The sequence below is a fragment of the Oncorhynchus masou genome, chromosome 29 (genome assembly GCF_036934945.1).
Source record: "Oncorhynchus masou masou isolate Uvic2021 chromosome 29, UVic_Omas_1.1, whole genome shotgun sequence".
Classification (NCBI taxonomy): domain Eukaryota; kingdom Metazoa; phylum Chordata; class Actinopteri; order Salmoniformes; family Salmonidae; genus Oncorhynchus; species Oncorhynchus masou.
Window position 1 is genome coordinate 60,852,212 of NC_088240.1, and position 20,545 is coordinate 60,872,756.

The 20,545-nt window shown below is 42.6% G+C and overlaps 2 protein-coding genes across 3 annotated transcripts in view; one reads left to right on the top strand and one right to left on the bottom strand.

The window, feature by feature from the left end:
* Positions 1–4,171: 4,171 nt before the first annotated feature.
* Positions 4,172–12,318, top strand: LOC135520161 (sodium channel subunit beta-1-like). Its single transcript, XM_064945517.1, has 4 exons — positions 4,172–4,366; positions 7,352–7,589; positions 11,908–12,049; positions 12,252–12,318. Exons 1-4 carry the CDS (start codon positions 4,172–4,174, stop codon positions 12,316–12,318), a joined length of 642 nt encoding a protein of 213 aa, XP_064801589.1.
* A 3,414-nt stretch (positions 12,319–15,732) lies between these two features.
* Positions 15,733–20,545, bottom strand: part of LOC135520159 (protein Aster-A-like) — a 35,438-nt gene continuing 30,625 nt past the window's right edge. Inside the window, exons 17-19 of one of the 2 annotated variants that reach the window (XM_064945515.1) lie at positions 20,390–20,497; positions 18,611–18,731; positions 15,733–18,468 (exon numbers count right to left, since the gene is read on the bottom strand). In XM_064945515.1, coding sequence (XP_064801587.1) covers positions 18,367–18,468; positions 18,611–18,731; positions 20,390–20,497 — 331 coding nt within the window. In that variant the 3' untranslated portion in view covers positions 15,733–18,366. The remainder of the gene's footprint in view (positions 18,469–18,610; positions 18,732–20,389; positions 20,498–20,545) is intronic. The other variant, XM_064945516.1, reaches the window with a different exon arrangement.

Sequence of the window (20,545 nt, forward strand, 5' to 3'; positions counted from 1 at the left end):
AGAATTCTTCAGGCATCCTCAAATGCAGTCACTTCACTAGCTGCCAGCGACACTGGTCTAGATGTGTCAATTTCTCTGAGAAAATGAATGCAACAAACAGTACATTACACGTATTTGTTCCTATGGAAAGTTCCTTTCTTGGTTAGTGTCCAGGGACATGTCATGGATGTGTGCTATTTCCCCGGGCCGAGGGCGTGTATGCATCTCCACTGTGAATGGGTGATAACCTTGTCATGGAAACTGACGTGATCTGCTTCCCTTCTGTCTCTCTCCCTCTTTCCTTCGCTCTATAGATCCCTCTTTCATTCTCTCTATTTCTCTCTCTCCCTCCTTCACTCTACTGTAGATAACTCTCTATTGTATGTTCTCTCTGCTTTTTCCTTCTATCTCCTCTCTGACTCAGAGAATGACCTCCATCCATCCTCTTGCAATCCCTTCCGTTCCTAACAGTTGACTTACCAACATCAGTCTGTAGGGGCTGACAGAAAGACAGCCTTTTCATGGACTGAACTATAACTCACCATTTTGTATTGTTGCATTCAGACTGAGGGCATTCAGTAAATTGATATCAACGGCTAATCCCCCACACTGCCTCCTCTCCTAATCTAATCTGCAGTTTCTGGAATATTAGTTGCATAAGGCAAATCTCTGCCCAACCGTCAACAGATTACGCAACGGATTTGGATATTGTGCTCTGTGTCTGTCACATTACCGGAAATTAGTTTGCAGAAGGTTGGTGATACAGTTGAAGTCGGAAGTTTACTTACACTTAGGTTGAAGTCATTGTTAACAAACTATATTTTGGGCAAGTCGGTTAGGACATCTACTTTGTGCATGACACAAATAATTTTTCCAACAATTGTTACACATAGATTATTTCACTTATAACTCACAATTCCAGTGGGTCAGAAGTTTACATACACTAAGATGACTGTGCCTTTAAACAGCATGGAAAATTCCAGAAAACGATGTCATGGCTTTAGAAGCTTCTGATAGGCTAATAGACATAATTTGAGTCAATTGGAGGTGTACCTGTGGACGTATTTCAAGGCCTACCTTCAAACTCAGTGCCTCTTTGCTTGACATCTTGGGAAAAACAAATTAAATCAGCCAAGACCTCAGGAAAAAAAATGGTAGACCTCGACAAGTCTGGTTCATTCTTGGGAGCAATTTCCAAACGCCTGAAGGTACCACGTTCATCTGTACAAACAATAGTACGCAAGTATAAACACCATGGGACCACGCAGCTGTCATACCGCTCAGGAAGGAGATGCGTTCTGTCTCCTAGAGATGAACGTACTTTGGTGTGAAAAGTGCAAATCAATCCCAGAACAATAGCAAAGGACCTTGTGAAGATGCTGGAGGAAACCGGTTCAAAAGTATCTATATCCACAGTAAAACAAGTCCTATATTGACATAACCTGAAAGGCCACTCAGCAAGGAAGAAGCCACTGCTCCAAAACCTCCATAAAAAAATCCAGACTACGGTTTGCAACTGCACATGGGGGCAAAGATCGTACTTTTTGGAGAAATGTCCTCTGGTCTGATGAAACAAAAATAGAACTGTTTGGCCATAATGACCATCATTATGTTTGGAGAAAAAAGTGGGAGGCTTGCAAGCTGAAGAACACCATCCCAACCGTGAAGCACGGGGGTGGCAGCATTATGTTGTGAGGGTGCTTTGCTGTAGGAGGGACTGGTGCACTTCACAAAATAGATGACATCATGAGGTAGGAAAATTATGTGAATATATTGAAGCAACATCTCAAGACATCAGTCAGGAAGTGAAAGCTTGGTCGCTAATAAGTCTTCCAAATGGACAATGACCCCAAGAAGACTTCAAAAGTTGTGACAAAATGGCTTAAGGACAACAAAGTCAAGGTATGGGAGTGGCCATCTCAAAGCCCTGACCTCAAGCCTATCGAACATTTGTGGGCAGAACTGAAAAAGCATGTGCGAGCAAGGAGGCCTACAAACCTGACTCAGTTACACCAGCTCTGTCAGGAGGAATGGGGCAAAATTCACCCAACTTATTGTGGGAAGGTTGTGGAAGGCTACCCAAAATGTTTGACCCAAGTTAAACCATTTAAAGGCAATGCTACCAAATACTAATTGAGTGTATGTAAACTTCTGACCCACTGGAAATGTGATGAAATAAATAAAAGCTGAAATAAATCACTCTCCACTATTATTCTGACATTTCAAATTCTTAAAATAAAGTGGTGATCCTAACTGACCTAAAACAGGGAATTTGTACTAGGATCAAATGTCAGGAATTGTGAAAAACTGAGTTTAAATGTACTTGGCTAAGGTGTATGAAAACTTCCGACTTCAACTGTAGGTCACTGAGTCTACACTTTGTTTGGATGAGTCTACCCACTCTGCATGTTCTGTTCCTCTCCTGCCCTCTCCTCTCGCTGTCTCTGCTATGAACAGCCGGCAGCAGCATCCACTCCTCCCCACTGTGCCTCTCTCCTCTCTTCACTCCTCTTCAAACAACGACCACTGCCACTGTTTGTGTACTCTATAATTACACTGTGTCAGTTTTCACCACTCTCCCTCTCCCTCCTCTGCTGTCTTGCAGCAATGGTGTATCAGCATTATGTCCAGTCTTGTGACCTCCCCCAACCCCCTTCCAACTCTCTAATTTGCTGGATGATATGGTGGTCGTGTGAAATGTTGGTCATGTGAAGTGCTATGGGGTGGCAATCTTGCCATCCCAGTCCCCTTTCTACATGTCTGTCTGCATGGGTTGTCTCCCGACCCCCTCTCCCCGTGTAGAAGTAGCTGATGTGATTAAACTGTTGTGATGTTAACTCCCTCCTCCTCCCCCTCTCTCTGCAATGAATCAGCAGGAATTACACCTGTGCCCTCCTCTGCCTCTCCTAGAAATGGCTGTTAACTCTCTCTCTTTCCTCCCACCTTCTTTTCCTCCCTCTTTCCTTCCCTCCCGCCCTCCCTCTGTTTCTTCCTCTTTCTCTGCAGTATTCTGCAGCATTGTCTCTCTCTCTGTCTTCATCTGTATCAGCATTCAGTGTTGCAATATTTCTTTCAGAGAGTTCTCACGTTGGTGCATATCAGGTACTGTAGTATATTATGAATGGTGACTATGAAATTCAACCAAACTATGCATTGGTTTATTTTTCAAGTCACTTTTCATCTGCCAGGCTGTGCAATGTGTATCCTGTCCCCTCATCTCATTACGGTTGAACAAATCACATCGCCAGAGGTCAAAGCTGAAAATAGCCCGAGATCATTGGTTGAGAGCGATGCAGGTGCAGATGCCTTTGTGGAAACTGCAGGGTGCAGTGTGAGAAAGAAACACTTGCAGTTACAGGTGTGTTGCTCTCGGCCGATGTACAGTATGTGACATTCTGGCATATATAGACTTATGCGTCTATATATGCAAGTAGCTTACTTATATATACCTCGCAGTCAGGCTGCAAGGAGACTAGCATCGCTCACTGCAATCTGTTTATTTCAACTCAATTTCTACATCCAGGTCACCCTTAGCCATTGTATCTTATTTGGCTAATTCGTCAATAGACTATATGAATCTGAAAAAAACACAATTGACCAAAACGACAACAAAACGTAAATCGAAATTATGAGTGGAAATAAAAATAAAAAATGCAAGAATTTATGCTCTGATATTGAAAAAAAGACAAGCATGCTATGAGCGATAGGAGCAAGCACGCAGAGCAAAAACTCTTAATTATATCATTACCATATCATGATCATATTATCTGCCAATTCAATTGACTAGCATTAGGAGACAGTTTGCCTGCAATGTATTGAGATAACACCACTAGAGCGTTGGTCTTGTGTCGGCCTGTTCTCAAGCCATGGAACAATGAACAAGGATCATCACCCATGATGGCTCTCAGGCCTACTTCAGATTTACTCGTACACTGCACTCCATTTTAAGTGAACGTGGTTATAGTGACCAACCGTTTATAGTGATCAAATTATCGTGCTGCACGGATGTGACCACTGTAAAAGAGGAGTGCACTCCCACTGGGCATGGACGTCAATTCAACGTCTATGCCACGTTGGGTCAACACGTCATTTCAAAGAAATGACGTGGAAACAACGTTGATTCACCCAGTGTGCCCAGTGGGCTGTAAAGCCAAATATCCATGGCTAGCACCAAATATCCATGGCTAACTGTATGTTTGTTGTACTTTCTCTCTCCTCAGCGTCTCTATGCCATGGAGCCTGTGTGGAGGTGGACTCTGACACTGACGCAGTGGTCAGCGAAGGCTTTAAGCTGGGCTGTATCTCCTGTAAGATGAGGGGCGAGGTGCCCGCCGAGGCCACTGTTGAATGGTCCTTCATGCCCAAAGGGGAGAGCGAGTTCACAAAAGTGAGTAGAAACGGATCCATAGGGACAGTAGTGGGATATATCCCAATTATCTCTTCTCCTCGCAATATGTGCACCTGTTCACTTCCCGTCATTGATTTAAAAGGAAATGACTGGTAGATTAAGTATGGTACTCCCACTAGCCCGACTGCAGTGCTTTTACATTTGTGGGAAGTAGTGAATGAGTGCACACTTCAGGGGAAAATACATATTGTTGAGACACACCTTCGATTCTCCACATTTCTCCTAAACTAAAAAACACTATTGGTTGACCTAGCAAACTATGGCTTGGCGACTCGTGATGTATTGCTTGTTTGTTTTTGGCTTTTGACACAGCTTTGAGATGATGAAAAGTGCTATAAAGAACATAATAAATCAATTATTAAACTGTGCACTCGCGCACTCATGGACATGGATTTAAAGGATTGACATGGATTTAAAGGATTGGATTGGTGTTAACATTGGCTTGAGGGGGTTTCCACAGCTGTTAAATCCATGACAGGGAGTGTGCAAGTGCACAATAAGTGATCCCTCCCAGCAGAGTTGAAAAAGTGTCCCCATTCATTCTGTGGGGATCGACCCCATGAGGGGTCAATGAGGTAGCGAAGCAGGTTGACTTGTCTGTTGTATCAGCAACAAAGGCAGGCCTTTTAGTTTCAATTTGGAAACAAGGTTTCATAAGCAATTCATGAATGTTAGAGCCCCACTAAACACAATGACGACCAAGTCATCACACCAATGGGTGCTATACAATGGGGACACATCAAGATAGATCATTTTAACTCATTCACTAAAAAGACAAAACACATCAATCAAAACAAGCATGGTTACATTTCATACGCAATTTCTATGTCAGCAAAACAAGTACTCTCTTCTCCAGTGAAATGGGAGCTATCATTTATCATGAGAAAGAGCATCACAGCCATGCATTTTTCACGACAGGCTGTTTTCCTCAGTGTCAGATGTAAACATACACAACTTTCCCTACAAGGAAGGAGTCTGTTCCAACATCAATACAGGGCAGCTATTAGCTATTAAATCCCTCCAGTACATAACAGCATACATGAGGAGAGAGATCCCATTAGCTTTGTTTGTTTCTAAACAGCTAATGCATCAGGAAGTGATGCAGGCAGGCCGTGACTAAGACGGCCTCAACAAGGGCTCCTGCTGGGAGTGGCCGCAGCCAGTTGCCTGGTTTGACACTACAATATTTGGAAACCGTGAAACAAAAGTTTGGATGTTAAGTGGTGAATCCGTTTTAGACCAGTGTGCATAACTAAAACAATCTCTTATTGATAGCAATGCATGATTTACATGAGTTATTGTGTGTCCATATCCATACTAGTTAGGATTCAACCCTCAGTTATTACAACATGCTGAGCATAATGCTGAAAGCATATACTCAAAAACAATAAAGGCCCTAAACTATTATGCATCAATAGCCGCTAGTAGGGGCCTTGTATTCCATCCAGTAACTTCAAACAAAATAAAGCTCAGATTGATCTCGTGAAACAGAACCCCAAGGAGAGGTCAGAGCTGGAGGTCAAGAGCAGAGTGACAGGGGTTAGACCTCTGACCATGCTATTCAGCCTGTTGTTTCATAGGGGTCAAGGGGCAGAGTCAGAAGACGTTTAGGCCTGTAGACCAGTCACTTCACCTGTCACTGTAGGTGGTCTTGTCTGGCTCATTTGGTAAGAGTGTGGCACTAGTAACCTCAGGGTTGTTGTTCGATTCCTTCTGGGGTCACATAGACAATGCATACATTTTAGAATAATACAAATCTCTTTGGATTAAAATGTATACACTAAATGACATATTATTATTATTATTATTATTATTATATTGTTTTACTGTAAAAATAAGAATCCCTGTTATAGACATGCATGCTGGACCAGGAAAAACACTGCACATGATACGTATACTTGTTGATGTAAAAATACTTTTTTTTACTCCATACGTTTTCCCTGACACCTAAAAGTACTCGTTACATTTTGAATGCTTAGCAGGACAGGAAAATGGTCTAATTCACACACTCATCAAGAGAACATCTCTGCCTCTGATCTGGCAGACTCACTAAACACATGCTTCATTTGTAAATTATGTATGAGGGTTGGTGTGTGCCCCTGGCTAGCCGTACACTTTAATAAAATAAGAAAATGGTGGAGTCTGGTTTGTTTAATGTAAGGAATTTGAAATTATTTATACATTTTCTTTTAATACTTAAGTATATTTTAGCAATTACATTTACTTTTGATACTTAAGTATATTTAAAAGCAAATACTTTCAGACTTTTACTCAAGTAGGATTTTACTGGGTGACTTTCCCATTTACTTGAGTTATTTTCTCTTAAGGTATCTTTACTTTTACTCAAGTCTAACAATTGGGTGCTTTTTTCAACACTGCTTATACTGTACTAACCAAACTGCTTTAGAAATTACTTAATCTTTTTTTGAAATCACTCCATAATAAAATCATGACAGAATCAAAGTACCTGATTGAGCACTTAGTCCAGAGATATGAACCCTTGTTAGTCCAGAGATATGAGCCCTTGTTAGTCCAGAGATACGAGCCCTTGTTGATGCAGAACATTGGTGCTTTGATTAAAGTGCTGCACAGATTTCATCCAGTAATGTAACAATCCTAATATAATCTGCCCAGCATGAGTGTGTTGGCTCACCAAACCCTGTCTCATATAACCTAGAATCGAAACTAAATAATCTTGTCCAAGCCAGAATAGCAGGATCCTCGATGTACACCCCTGGACAGGATGCTAGTCTATTGCAAGGCCTTTCCCCAAATACATCTCCTTAATTCTTTAACAGTCTTTGGTATGACATGACCAAGGTTCAAACGGCCTACCTTCCAATCTCAGGGCATACGCTCTAACCACAAGGCCAATCCAAACTGATATGCTCCATTTAACGGGGAAACAGCATATTAGTTTGGATTGCAAGCTCACTCCCCCCCCCCCATTGTGTTCTCCGATAGATCTACAGCTACGAGGATCTAATGAGCGACATCCCGGACGAGCGCTTCTACGAGCGTCTGGACTGGAACGGCAGCAAGAAGACCAAGGACCTGCAGGACGGCTCCATCTACATCCTGAACGTGACATGGAACGACACGGGCACCTACCGCTGCATCTTCAACCGCACCCTCACCTTCACCTCCTACGGGTTCCACACTGACGTCACCAAGATCGTCCACCTCAACGTGGTGCCAAGACGTAAGGCTTTGGCTTTAGGGTTCACAGGGCTAGGTCTAGGTCTAGACACAAACGAACACACACACAAACAGTATAGTAGACACACACCCTCATCTGGGGATAGGGGAGAGGGAGAGCGGAGGGGAGGGTGGAAGAGAGGGAAATACTGTAGTACATTCAGGGAAGAGAGGGTAGTGGGGTAGAGGGAGGGAAGGAAGGAAGGGAAGAGAGGGCAGTGGGGTAGAGGGAGGGAAGGAAGGAAGGGGAGAGAGGGCAGTGGGGTAGAGGGAGGGAAGGAAGGAAGGGAAGAGAGGGCAGTGGGGTAGAGGGAGGGAAGGAAGGAAGGGAAGAGAGGGTAGTGGGGTAGAGGGAGGGAAGGAAGGAAGGGAAGAGAGGGCAGTGGGGTAGAGGGAGGGAAGGAAGGAAGGGGAGAGAGGGTAGTGGGGTAGAGGGAGGGAAGGAAGGAAGGGAAGAGAGGGCAGTGGGGTAGAGGGAGGGAAGGAAGGAAGGGAAGAGAGGGCAGGAGTTGACCGACACTCAATGTCCATGCCTGAATTGACAAAAGTGGCAATATTGTCCAAGCGGATGATGAACAAGGTGCATGAGTTATATGATTTTGATTGAGTGTCAGGGTTAGATGGCCCATGGTAGGTTGGACCATGTTCCAAAATGGAAGCATTGATATCAAAATCAAGGACATACGACAGAGGGGCGAACAGGAAACAGTCATACATCTCATTATCTGCACAGCTGTTGATGGATGGTAAGTAGTTGTAGCCCCGTCACAGAAGCGGCCACAGCTGTCATTAAGTCTCATATCTTACAATCCAAAGGCTCAGCCACAGCCACGCCAATGATTATCCAACAGATCACTGTCAATGACAGCTGACCATTAAGTAGATACTGTATCAAAAAAGACATACAGTAGAGACATAGATACAGTGCCTTCAGAATGTATTCACACCCCTTGTGTTTTTTGGCCCTGGCCTACACACAATACCCCATAATGTCAAAATAGAATCATGTTTTTAAAAAGAACTTTTTTTTTTTAAATATAAAAAAAAATGAAAAGCTGAAATGTTTTGAGTTAATAAGTATTCAACCCCTTTTTTATGGCAAGTTATGGCCTAAATAAGTTCAATAAACATTTGCTTACTAAGTCATGTAATACATTTCATGGACTCACTCTGTGTGCAAAAATAGTATTTAACATTTTTATTTAACCAGGTAGGCCAGTGGAGAACAAGGTCTCATTTACAACTGCGACCTGGCCAAGATAAAGCAAAGCAGTGCGACAAAAAACAACACAGATTTAGGATAAGGATAAACGAAAGTACAGTCGATAACACAAATAGAAAAATCGATATACTGTGTGTGCAAATGGAGTAAGAAGGTAAGGCAATAAATAGGCCATAGTAGCAAAGTAATTACAAATTAGCAAATTAACACTGAAGTCATAGATGTGCAGATGATGTGCAAGTAGAAATACTGGTGTGTAAACGAGCAAAAAAGTAAATAAAACAATATGGGGATGAGGTGGTTGGGTGGGCTATTTACAGATGGGCTGTGTACAGGTGCAGGGATCGATTGGTAAGCTGCTCTGACAGCTGATGCTTAAAGTTAGTGAGGGAGATATGAGTCTCCAACTTCCGCGATTTTTGCAACACGTTCCAGTCATTGGCAGCAGAGAACTGGAAGGAAAGGCAGCCAAATTGGGTGTTGGCTTTGGGGATGACCAGTGAGATATACCTTCTGGAGCGAGTGCTACAGGTGGGTGTTGTTATGGTGACTCGTGAGCTAAGAGAAGGCGGGGCTTCACCGAGCAAAGACCTGGAGCCAGTGGGTCTGACGACGAATATGTAGCGAGGGCCAGCCAACGAGAGCATACAGGTCGCAGTGGTGGGTGGTATATGGGGCTTTGGTGACAAAACGGATGGCATGGTGATTTTGTAAATGACATCGCCGAAGTCGAGGATTGGTAGGATAGTCAGTTTTACGAGGGTATGTTTGGCAGCGTGAGTGAAGGAGGCTTTGTTGCGAAATAGGAAGCCAATTCTAGATTTAATTTTGGATTAGAGATGTTTAATATGAGTCTGGAAGGAGAGTTTACAGCCTAGCCAGACACCTAGGTATTTGTAGCTGTCCACATATTCTAAATCAGAACCGTTCAGAGTAGTGATGCTTGTCGGGCGGGCGAGTGCAGGCAGCGATCTGTTGAATAGCATGCATTTAGTTGTACTAGCATTTAAGAACAGAGTCCACGGAAGGAGAGTTGTATGGCATTGAAGCTCGTTTGGAGGTTTGTTAACAGTGTCCAAAGAAGGGCCAGATGTATACCGAATGGTGTCGTCTGAGTAGACGTGGATCAAGGAATCACCCGCAGCAAGAGAGACATGATTTTTGAATAACTACCACATCTCTGTATGCCACATACAGATAATTGTAAGGTCCCTCAGTTGAGCAGTGAATTTCACACACAAATTCAACCACAAAGACCAGTTTGGTTTTCCAATGCCTCGCAAAGAAGGGCACCTATTGAAGGGAAAAAAGCAGACATTGAATATCCCTTTGAGCATGGTGAAGTTATTAATTACACCCTGGATGGTGTATCCCAGTCACTACAAAGATACAGGCTCCCTTTCTAACTCAGTTGCCAGAGAGGAAGGAAACCGCTCAGGGATTTAACCATGAGGCCAATAGTGACTTTAAAACAGTTAGAGTTTAATGACTGTGATAGGAAAAAACTGAGGATGGATCAACAACATTGTTACTCCATAATACTAACCTAAATGTCAGAGTGAAAAGAAGGAAGCCTGTACAGTATCACAAATATTCCAAAACATGCTTCCGATAAGGCACGAAAGTAAAACTGCCAAAACATGTGAACCTTTTTATGTCCTGAATATAATTATGTTTGGGGCAAATCCAACACATCACTGAGTACCAGTCTCACATTTTTTACTTAAATCGGCTTGAAAATCTATAGCAAGACTTGAAAATGGCTTTCTAGCAATGATCAGCAACCAATTTGACAGAGCTTGAATAATTAAAAAAATATTAATGGGAAATTATTGTACAATCCAGGTGTGAGACTTCCCCAGAAAGACTCTGATAGAGGAATTCTAAATTCCTGTATGTTTTATTGCCAAAACCAATTCGCACTCATTTCTAATTCATTAATGAGTTGTAAGTTCATTAATTATGCATGAAGTAGATTGAGACCAGTCTTAAAAGCCAAAGGTAACAGCGTTTATTACACGAGAGTACTAACAACATACACATATTTCCACAGGTTATAAACTGAAAATGACGTCAGCGTTTTCTAAACGTTCTATCTATTTCACAAGTAGAGGGGCCCTCTAGCTCTGGAGCCTTCGCGTTATCAGCACGAAGTCAAGGCCAGTCAGTATAAATCAACATTCTAGACAGTCTGGAGATGGGCCGTTCCTACCACCTGGAGATTGTACAACTGAATGAACTAAGGAACAGACCTTCATTGTTACTAAACTCCTGACTACATTATATACAATTGGGAATGGGAGCAAGAGAGAAAATTCACATGTACAGTACATTATAGCATTTTGACTAGTCAGTTCTGATTGGAATGTATACATAATTAGTCATGTCAACCATAATTTCCTCTATCAGACTCACAGCTGTAACCGCTGCCAAAGGTGTACTGACTCAGGGGTGTGAATACATATGGACATGTAAATTAGCCATTTCTGTAATTCATTTTCACTCCACCATTTTCTTATTTTATTCCGTTCTAAAAACAAGTTTTCACTTTGTCATTATCGTGTATTGTGTCAATGGGTGAGACATTTAAAAAGATAAATGTAATCCTCATTTGAATTCAGGCTGTAACACAACAAAATGTGGAATAAGTCAAGGGGCATGAATACTTTTCTGAAGGCACTGTACACACATAGGGACCTACTGTACTGCTTCAATGGACCTGCATTCGGATTAAGGATTTTTCTCAAGAGAGGAGCGGTCAAAGACTTCCAAGAGCTAAATTGCTTTCATAATCCTAAGTAATATTTTAAAAGCTCCCACAACGGTCGATGCAGTGTCTCTAGAGCATTGGGTTTAGCAGCAAGCTTAGTCAACTCCCCCACTACTTGAAGTCATTCCAACAGTTTTAGTTGAGATTAATGTTGACCTTGAAAAACTGGTCCATTTCCAGTGAAACACTGAACCCTTGTGGATGTCTGGGGATAATTGGTTCATCATGTTTTATGAGGCATCAGAAATTCAGAAACCTGTTTATTTTCATTGAAATAGCTTCTAATTAATTAAGGCAGTCTCCTTCTTAACTCATAATCTCTTTCTCTAGTGACCAGGGGGATAGCGTCCATCTTGTCTGAGGTGATGATGTATGTCACCATCGTTGGGCTGCAGGTATGGCTGGTGGTGGAGATGATTTACTGCTACAGGAAGATATCAGCGCAAGGCGAGGAAGCATTGAGAGAGAGCGCGTGAGTAAACACACACACTGGTCCAATTCATCACACACACACACACAAGAGCACACACTTACACACTTTTTCCTCAATCTTCCTCTGAAAATATTTTCTTGCTATGTAATTTCCTAGCTAAAACTGTTACTTTCTAACTGCCTCTCTCTATACTCTTTCCAACTGCCTCTCTGCCCCCCACTCTCCTATTCCTCACTCTCAGGGCGGATTACTTAGCTATAGCTTCGGAGAGTAAAGAAAATTGTGCAATGGTGGCAGTGACCGAATAGCACTGGTAGGTTTCCCCTCCTACTAATCCATAACTGGACTCTTGGCCGTTCATTGTCTGTTCTTTCCTTTACTCTTGTTCCATCACTGATGGGAAGGAACTCATATCAGTACCCAGAACGAAATTAGCAACACTTGAATTTTAAAGGAGAAGTTCAGGATTTTACAACTTGATATTAGATGGTTTCTCCCCCTAAAATATAACTTCTCCTTTAAGTAGTGGAGTCATGGCATCTATGTTTTCTTACAAGTTTTGTTTTCATTTCAGGTTAATTAATGGCTTCAAACGACGAATAGCTGTCGATAGCCCTTCAACACTACACCCCTTCTTCCAGACTTCCATTATGACACCATCTCATTACCCAGGAGGAGCAGCCAAGAGGCTTGTCCAGAGAACAGATGGATGAGAAGTGAAACAGCCAATGGAATAAAAAGGACATTACTGTATTTAAATGCAAATATACAGCATGAGTGTACTATCGAGCAGTACTATAATATCAAAGAGAGTTGTATATACAGTACGTATGCTTAATTATGCAATCCAAATCTTCATTGTAATACTCCTACATTATATTAAGTTAGTTCATACATAGCATTGTACATTAAGTATAGATGCATGTGTAGTAATACATCATAACCATTGGCATTAATATGTTTCTAAAGGTCAATTTCAGGACTCTAAAGTGTGCTTGTATCAAAGCAATTAGAGATCAGAACTCAACTGCAATCTTACTTGGCTTCAGTAGCCGATCTTGATCAGACCTTCAATGGCTATTATGCGCAGATCCAGACTAGCCTACCGGTATATTCAAAAGCATCCCAGTAAAACCTTAAGTTATGCATTCAGGTTAATGAAATAAGTACCATGGGGAGTAGTAGCCTAACACACGGTTGACGAGCTGGGAGTAATGGATTGTACACATCCAGAGCAACTATTTCTGTTTGACAACATCTGTCTACCTGTTAAAAGGTTAAAGCATTAATGTTCTAGTAATGTTACCAATAGGATAACTCTCTCAAGCTCAAAAAGTACATTAGGATCAGGGCAAATTCACTATCCAGTGTCTAGTGTAGGACTCATGCCTGTACATACTGTAAATTGAGGACTGTAGCTAACTATTTATCAATGCAATGGAATCATTTTCACATAACCGGTAGGTCTCATTGAGATTTTGCGAGAGAAACGGACGATTGTGATTCGATGGACATTCATTTGGACATCAGCTTGTGAGGGATGCTTACGTCAGACGACTTAAGGAAATGAGCATGGTCAATTCCTCAAAGCTATAATTATCCACCAATATATCTTTCTAGAAAGTGTCACATTATAGCAGTGCAATTTTTAAATGTTGAGACTATCATTCTACCGTTGTGACTGGAAACCTCCATACATTATACATATATTTATTGCAGTATAATTGCATTCTCTCCATATTTCATTCATGCTTAATTTGCTAGAATTTCCTGACCATATTTACAACAACCAAGGGCATGTGATATTAGCTACCATTTACTACCGTGGGAAACTACCACAATTTGTCCAGTGTGTCTGGAGCAGTAATGTCTGTGACTAGTCCAAGACCTGAAATGGTTTAAACAAGACGCTAAACTGGTTTAAAACAAGTTATTTAATGAAGATACCTAATGTGAGCAGAAACTATACTATATACATAGTGTTGGCTTAGTGCTCATATCGATCAGTCCCTATGGAACAGAATACAGTGAGCTGCTATTGAAAACTGACATCCCTGTCATTCCTATTTGGCAGTCAATTCTGAATTATACCTCCAGGGGCAGCATATCACTGCCTAATGTGGACTGCCATGTTGCATGCATACTTTCTTATAGAATGTCATTGGGATCTGGGTTTGCTACATTTGAAGTACAGAAAAGTGAAAGAATAATAATTCATTAGAATTAATGTTCAAGATTTTGAATTATTCAAAATTCCTTTAAAAAAAAAAAACGTTACGCCGATTTTGTCAAGTTAGAGTTTCTATTCACCTATCACAGAACTTCAACATTAAATAGCGGAATATATGTTGGAAAAAACAGACTTAAAACAGGGAATAATCTACTTCTGCTGTAATTAAAAATGTTCACTGAAGAGAGCTTTTCCAGTTCACATTACTATGGAAATGTTGCTTGCCAAAACAGTCAGCTTTATACCATAATACAATTGTCATGTGAGAATGGAGTAGGCTTTATGTCTGGTTTATTAAATCAAAACAATCTCTACCGTGTCAGATGTGTATATTTGGGGAAATGTTTGTGCGAACTTTTCGGTCTCTTTCGCACGCAGAGAGAGACAGAGTGTAATGATATCATCTGAAGAGCATAGGGGCTACTGAAGTGTGGGACAGAAATGGCCTGTTGTACTGGCATGCAGTCACATGTTGTATGGCTGTCAATGTGCTGTGGCTAACCTCATGATAGAGTACCTGACTGGAAACTGGTGATGTATCATTTCCAGGTAATTGACGGGCTCACTGGGAGTCAGGAGGGTCAGATAGTGTAGTCTGTTGACCATGGCATCAACCATGACCGACTTCGGCAGTGGTCAAACACAAACGTTCCCTTATGACCTTTTAAAACCGTTCTTATTTAAATGACAATTCCCAAATATACTTTAACATAATGGACAAGGTGCTTGAGGGTGGCCTTACAGTTAAGAGCACTGCACATACGTTCTCCCCCCATTCTAGCTTTGACTCGACTGATAGCTACGTTGAGGAAAAAAAGTGTACTTTCTATTCTTGTGATATGTGGCTGTCCCACCTAGCTATCTGAAGACAAATGCACTAAGTTGCTCTGGATAAGAGCAATTAAAATGTTAATTGTACGTATCCTGGCGACTACACCGCATCTCCCTTCTCTCAGTCCCCCCTTTATTAACAGAGAAGGTATGAAATTAACAAACAAACAAACAGGAGAGTTCAAGTTCTTCTTTAAAAAAAAAACGACAAGGTTTGAAGTTCCCCATTAACTAACGTGTCCTCTGAAGCGCAGTTGGTATAGCATGGCGCTTGCAATGCCGGAACAGTGGGTTCGATTCCTGGGACCACTCGTAGGTATAACAAATGACTGCGTTGCTTTGGGTGAAAGCATCTACTAAATGACAGATATTATGATATATTATCTAATACGGTAAGCAGTATGACCACCCTTCAACCTAGAGAGATAGCAGGCCAGATCAATTCCTGTGACATGAATAGATTGCAACAGTGTCTCCTGCTCCTTGGTAATGATGTAGGCCAGTAGGTCAACTGTGTTTGTAGGTCAATCAACAGTATCGATCTACATGGACTTTGTCTGCAGTCGCTGTGATTGGCAGAGATCTAAAAATCAATGAAATGCTTTGCCTCAACAGGTCAAAGCAGCAAATAAGTTTGAATTTGGACAAGCTGGGAAGTCAGAAAGATGACATAATTACACCGACTGTTTTGAAATACTTTTTCGTTCAACTTTTTATGAAAATGCTTAAAATGACACACACACTTTAAAAAAAACAAGACTCCGATGAGTTGTTGCATATTTTAGAGCTTTTCATCTCTCCAGGGCATTGTGTACAATCAAATCTTTTACAGTACATTTGCTCCCCGCGACCCCCATCCCCCTCTCCTCCCTGACCCTAATAAATATAGTACATCCTTTGATCACTCACTGTTTGGCCGTGCACAGCAAGGCTCACACACTTGCACAGGAGAGAGGGGGGCAGGGAGCACAACGAGGAAAGAGAGAGAGGAAGAGTGAAAGACAATAGGAAGGGGGATGAAAAGGAAAACAATTAGGAAAAGAGAAATGGTTTATGAGAGACAGTGAGGGGGAATCAGATGGGGGGGGGGGCAGAAAATAAAATGAGATGACCTTACGACAAACAAAAACAAGAAAACAAGAAGACTACAAAATGAAGATATAAAATGAAAAGGAATAACATATCAATTTGAACTCACAAACACAGTACTGCAATAGTTTCCCTTTCTCCGGGCCTAGACTTCTGGTTGGTCCTTTTTTAAATCCAGTCCAGTTTACACTAGAAAGTCACTAGTTTATTGCATCTCTCTGTTTACCTGGTCTACGGCGTCTGCGTCCCAAAACGGCACATCATTTCCTATGTAGTGCACCACACTATAAAGGGAATAGGGTGCTATTTGGTACGCAGACTGGTCTACAGAGTAGTCGGTAACCCTGAAACACTTCAAGTCCGATCCAATAATACAATTAGAAGTTGACCAAGTGCGGAAAAACAAACAAAGTCATAATCATACTAATCTTAATAATACCAAATGTAACAGTGACGATGTGACGATGAGGACACTTCTTTCTAATACATAGAATTCTCCGTCTTCTTCTCCAACTCCAGATCTTTGCTTGCTCGTCTCATTGTGCCCTAAACACACTTTAGTGACATACTACTTTTTACACATTCAAAAGGTAGTATAAATCACCAAATATCATTATTGCTATGACCAGGAAATATAAAATATTCACTTTATAGCTCTTTCTTGGTCCGTGCTGAAGTATTAACACAGAGCATATAGAAGGGAAAAAAATCCACTCGCATTGAGAGCGGGACAGGACTTTTCGAAATCAAAGTCGTGTAAAATAAATACTGTAATGGTCTGGCGCACACAATCATCCTTCGCTCTCTCTCAATTCCAAAACAACCCAGTCACCATCAAAAAGACAGCTAATGATAAACATGAGCTCGTAGAGGGTTTAGGAGTCTTTTTGTATTATTCACGTCTGGTTTTGAAATGACTCTCCCAGAGGACGGACTGCCTTTGTCAGAGATCAAGCCTTTACGATGGAAGCTGCTGATCCCAGATTGATGGAGAGAAAGAGAGAAAGGAAGAACGACTAAAATGGTTGGATTACAGAAAGTCTCATGTATCTATCCCCTCTCTCGTCCCGCTCTCCTCATGTGTCCCTCATTTCTGGAGGCTCAAGGGGGACTTAGCTGAGCGGACCCCTCACACCGAGGCACATAAGTCCTCTAGGCTGGCTTCAGCTGGGAACAGAGCCATAGCTGTTTCTCAGGGCTGGGAAAGCTACCAATTTGCATCCATTTTGAAACACAAAGTTAATCCAGGTTGGCCCATTTTGATTAATGCAGTCGGACCAAGTCAAGACAATCCATTTGAAATGCGTTGGACCCGAGTCTATCCATTTGAAATGCGTTGGACCCGAGTCTATCCATTTGAAATGCGTTGGACCTGAGTCTATCCATTTGAAATGCGTTGGACCCGAGTCTATCCATTTGAAATGCGTTGGACCCGAGTCTATCCATTTGAAATGCGTTGGACCCGAGTCTATCCATTTGAAATGCGTTGGACCCGAGTCTATCCATTTGAAATGCGTTGGACCCGAGTCTATCCATTTGAAATGCGTTGGACCCGAGTCTATCCATTTGAAATGCGTTGGACCCGAGTCTATCCATTTGAAATGCGTTGGACCCGAGTCTATCCATTTGAAATGCAGCAGCAGGGCTGCACATGCTGAAATGCAGTCGATGGTCTGTCTTGAAAATGTCTCTTGGCTGCTCAGGCAGGGGAGATGGTTCAGGGAGAGCAGCATGGTTGGTTGCATGTGAGGAGCGGATGGTACTATACAAACTGGCCAGCCTTTAGCACTGACTGTGGGAGATATGGTAATGTATGACTATGTTATTGCTGTAGTCCTGAAGACATTTCCCAGTCTAACTGTCTGGACGTGAGAGGTGGTGGGGACTATGGAAGGTGGAACTTGGACTGAGGTGTGGGGAATTATGGTTAGTGTAGTCCCCCCAAAGGTCTCTCACCCCCCAACCCCATTGCAGGTTGCTCAAACTGAGGCGTGGGGAGTTATGGCTAGTGAAGGTCCCCTTACAGGTAATTCCCACTCCCCCCACATCTCTCCCTGTCTGTTTTGAGTAGAGAAGAGTAGGAGTGGAGCTTCGGGGTCGGGTGAGTGAGTCACTCTCCCTGATTGGCCCAGCCGGACCCTTCCCCTCTGGCTACCTCCCCCGTGGTTTAGTCATACCCACTTGAGGGCTGGTGATGGCTGGAGGATCAGTGCTCAGTGAGAGACTCTGAAGTGGGGTTCGAGGGGGGATCCTGCTGGACTTCTGGAGTGACGACGCCACGGTGGAGCTTTTCCAACGACTGTTTCATCTGAGGGAGAGAGAGAAGACAGAGGAGGAGGCTAATGTCATTACGACAGTCATGATGACTCACTCATGAATAACAGTGAAGCCGTGTGTACGCTTTGTAAATGACGTGCGCACATAGAGAGTAAACACACACACACACACACCTGATCTAGCAGAGTGACTGAGGATTGGAGGATCTGTTGCCATTTGCCCAGTTGGGCCTGGTGGAACTGTCTCTGGAGCTGCAACACCTGGGCCCACTCTCCTGCAGACTGGGGTAGAGGACTGGATGGAGAGAAGAGAGGGAGGGAGAGAGAGCAAGAGAAGAGGAGTTAGTTCACATGCTAGAAATGCAGCGCTGGTGGTAAGTAATATCCAATGAAAGTTGGTTTCTTGAGCAACGGAAGAGAACAAAACTAAATCATAGAACAAAACAGAACAGTGGGAATCAGAGGTTTAAATCTAGAGAATAGGACAGTGTCACCTTGGTTTCTCAAATGACTGCCTCGCCTGGTTTACCAACTACTTCTCTGATAGAGTTCAGTGTGTCAAATCGGAGGGCCTGTTGTCCGGACCTCTGGCAGTCTCTATGGGGGTGCCACAGGGTTCAATCCTCGGGCCGACTCTCTTCTCTGTATACATCAACGATGTCGCTCTTGCTGCTGGTGATTCTCTGATCCACCTCTACGCAGACGACACCATTCTGTATACTTCTGGCCCTTCTTTGGACACTGTGTTAACAACTCTCCAGACGAGCTTCAATGTCATACAACACCACTTCCGTGGCCTCCAACTGCTCTTAAACGCAAGTAAAACTAAATGCATGCTACTCAACCGATCACTTCCCACACCCGCCCACCCGACTAGCATCACTACTCTGGACGGTTCTGACTTAGGATATGTTGACAAATACCTAGGTGTCTGGTTAGACTGTAAACTCTCCTTCCAGACTCACATTAAGAATCTCCAATCCAAAATTAAATCTAGAATCTAAATCTAGAACCTATATCGCAACAAAGCATCCTTCACTCATGCTGCCAAACATACCCTTGTAAAACTGACTATCCTACCAATCCTAGACTTCGTTGATGTCATTTACAAAATTGCCTCTACAAATTGGATGCAGTCTATCACAGTGCCATCCGTTTAGTCACCACAGCCCCATACACTACCCACCATTGCGACCTGTACGCTCTCGTTGGTTGGCCCTCGCTTCATACTCGTTGCCAAACCCACTGGCTACAGGTCATCTACAAGACTCTGCTAGGTTAAGCCCCGCCTTATCTGAGCTCACTGGTCATCATAGTAGCACGCACTCCAGTAGGTATATCTCACTGGTCACCCCCAAAGCCAATTCCTCCTTTGGTCGTCTTTCCTTCCAGTTCTCTGATACCAATGACTGGAACGAACTGCAAAAATCTCTGAAGCAGGAGACTCATCTCCCTCACTAGTGTTAAGCACCAGCTGTCAGAGCAGCTCACAGATCACTGCACCTGTACATAACCCATCTGTAAACAGCCCATCTACCTCATCCCCATACTGTATTTATTTATCTTGCTCCTTTGCACCCCAGTATCTCAACGTGCACATTCATCTTCTGCACATCTACCATTCCAGTGTTTAATGGCTATATAGTAATTACTTCGCCACCATGGCCTATTTATTGCCTTAACTCCCGTATCTTACCTCATTTTGCACTCACTGTACATAGACTTTTTGTTTTCTTTGTTCTACTGTATTATTGAATGTATGTTTGTTTTTTATTCCCATGCGTAACTCTGTTGTTGTTGTACTGTGTCGAATTGCTAGGCGTTATCTTGGCCAGGTCGCAGTTGCAAATGAGAACTTGTTCTCAACTAGCTGGTTAAATAAGAAGGTGAAATAAACCTCTGATGGGTAAGTAGTAATGACTATAACATAAAGATCTATCCTGGCTTGGTTACCTGTCAGACAGAGAGAAGGAGTGCCACGTCTCCAGTGTGTGTGCAGCTCTCTCCAGAGAATACAACTTGTAAAACAAGAGCATGTTGAGGGCCACCAACACCACCAGACTAGAGGAGAAAGAGAGAGAGAAAGAAGAGAAGAGAGTTGAGAGAAAG

Bases quoted from the DNA above. Each gene is read 5' to 3' on its own strand.
- LOC135520161 (XM_064945517.1), top strand. From the start codon at position 4,172: ATGTTTGTTGTACTTTCTCTCTCCTCAGCGTCTCTATGCCATGGAGCC. The intron at 4,367-7,351 runs GTGAGTAGAAAC...GTTCTCCGATAG, and splicing joins GGGAGAGCGAGTTCACAAAA to ATCTACAGCTACGAGGATCT. The intron at 12,050-12,251 runs GTGAGTAAACAC...CCTCACTCTCAG, and splicing joins GAAGCATTGAGAGAGAGCGC to GGCGGATTACTTAGCTATAG.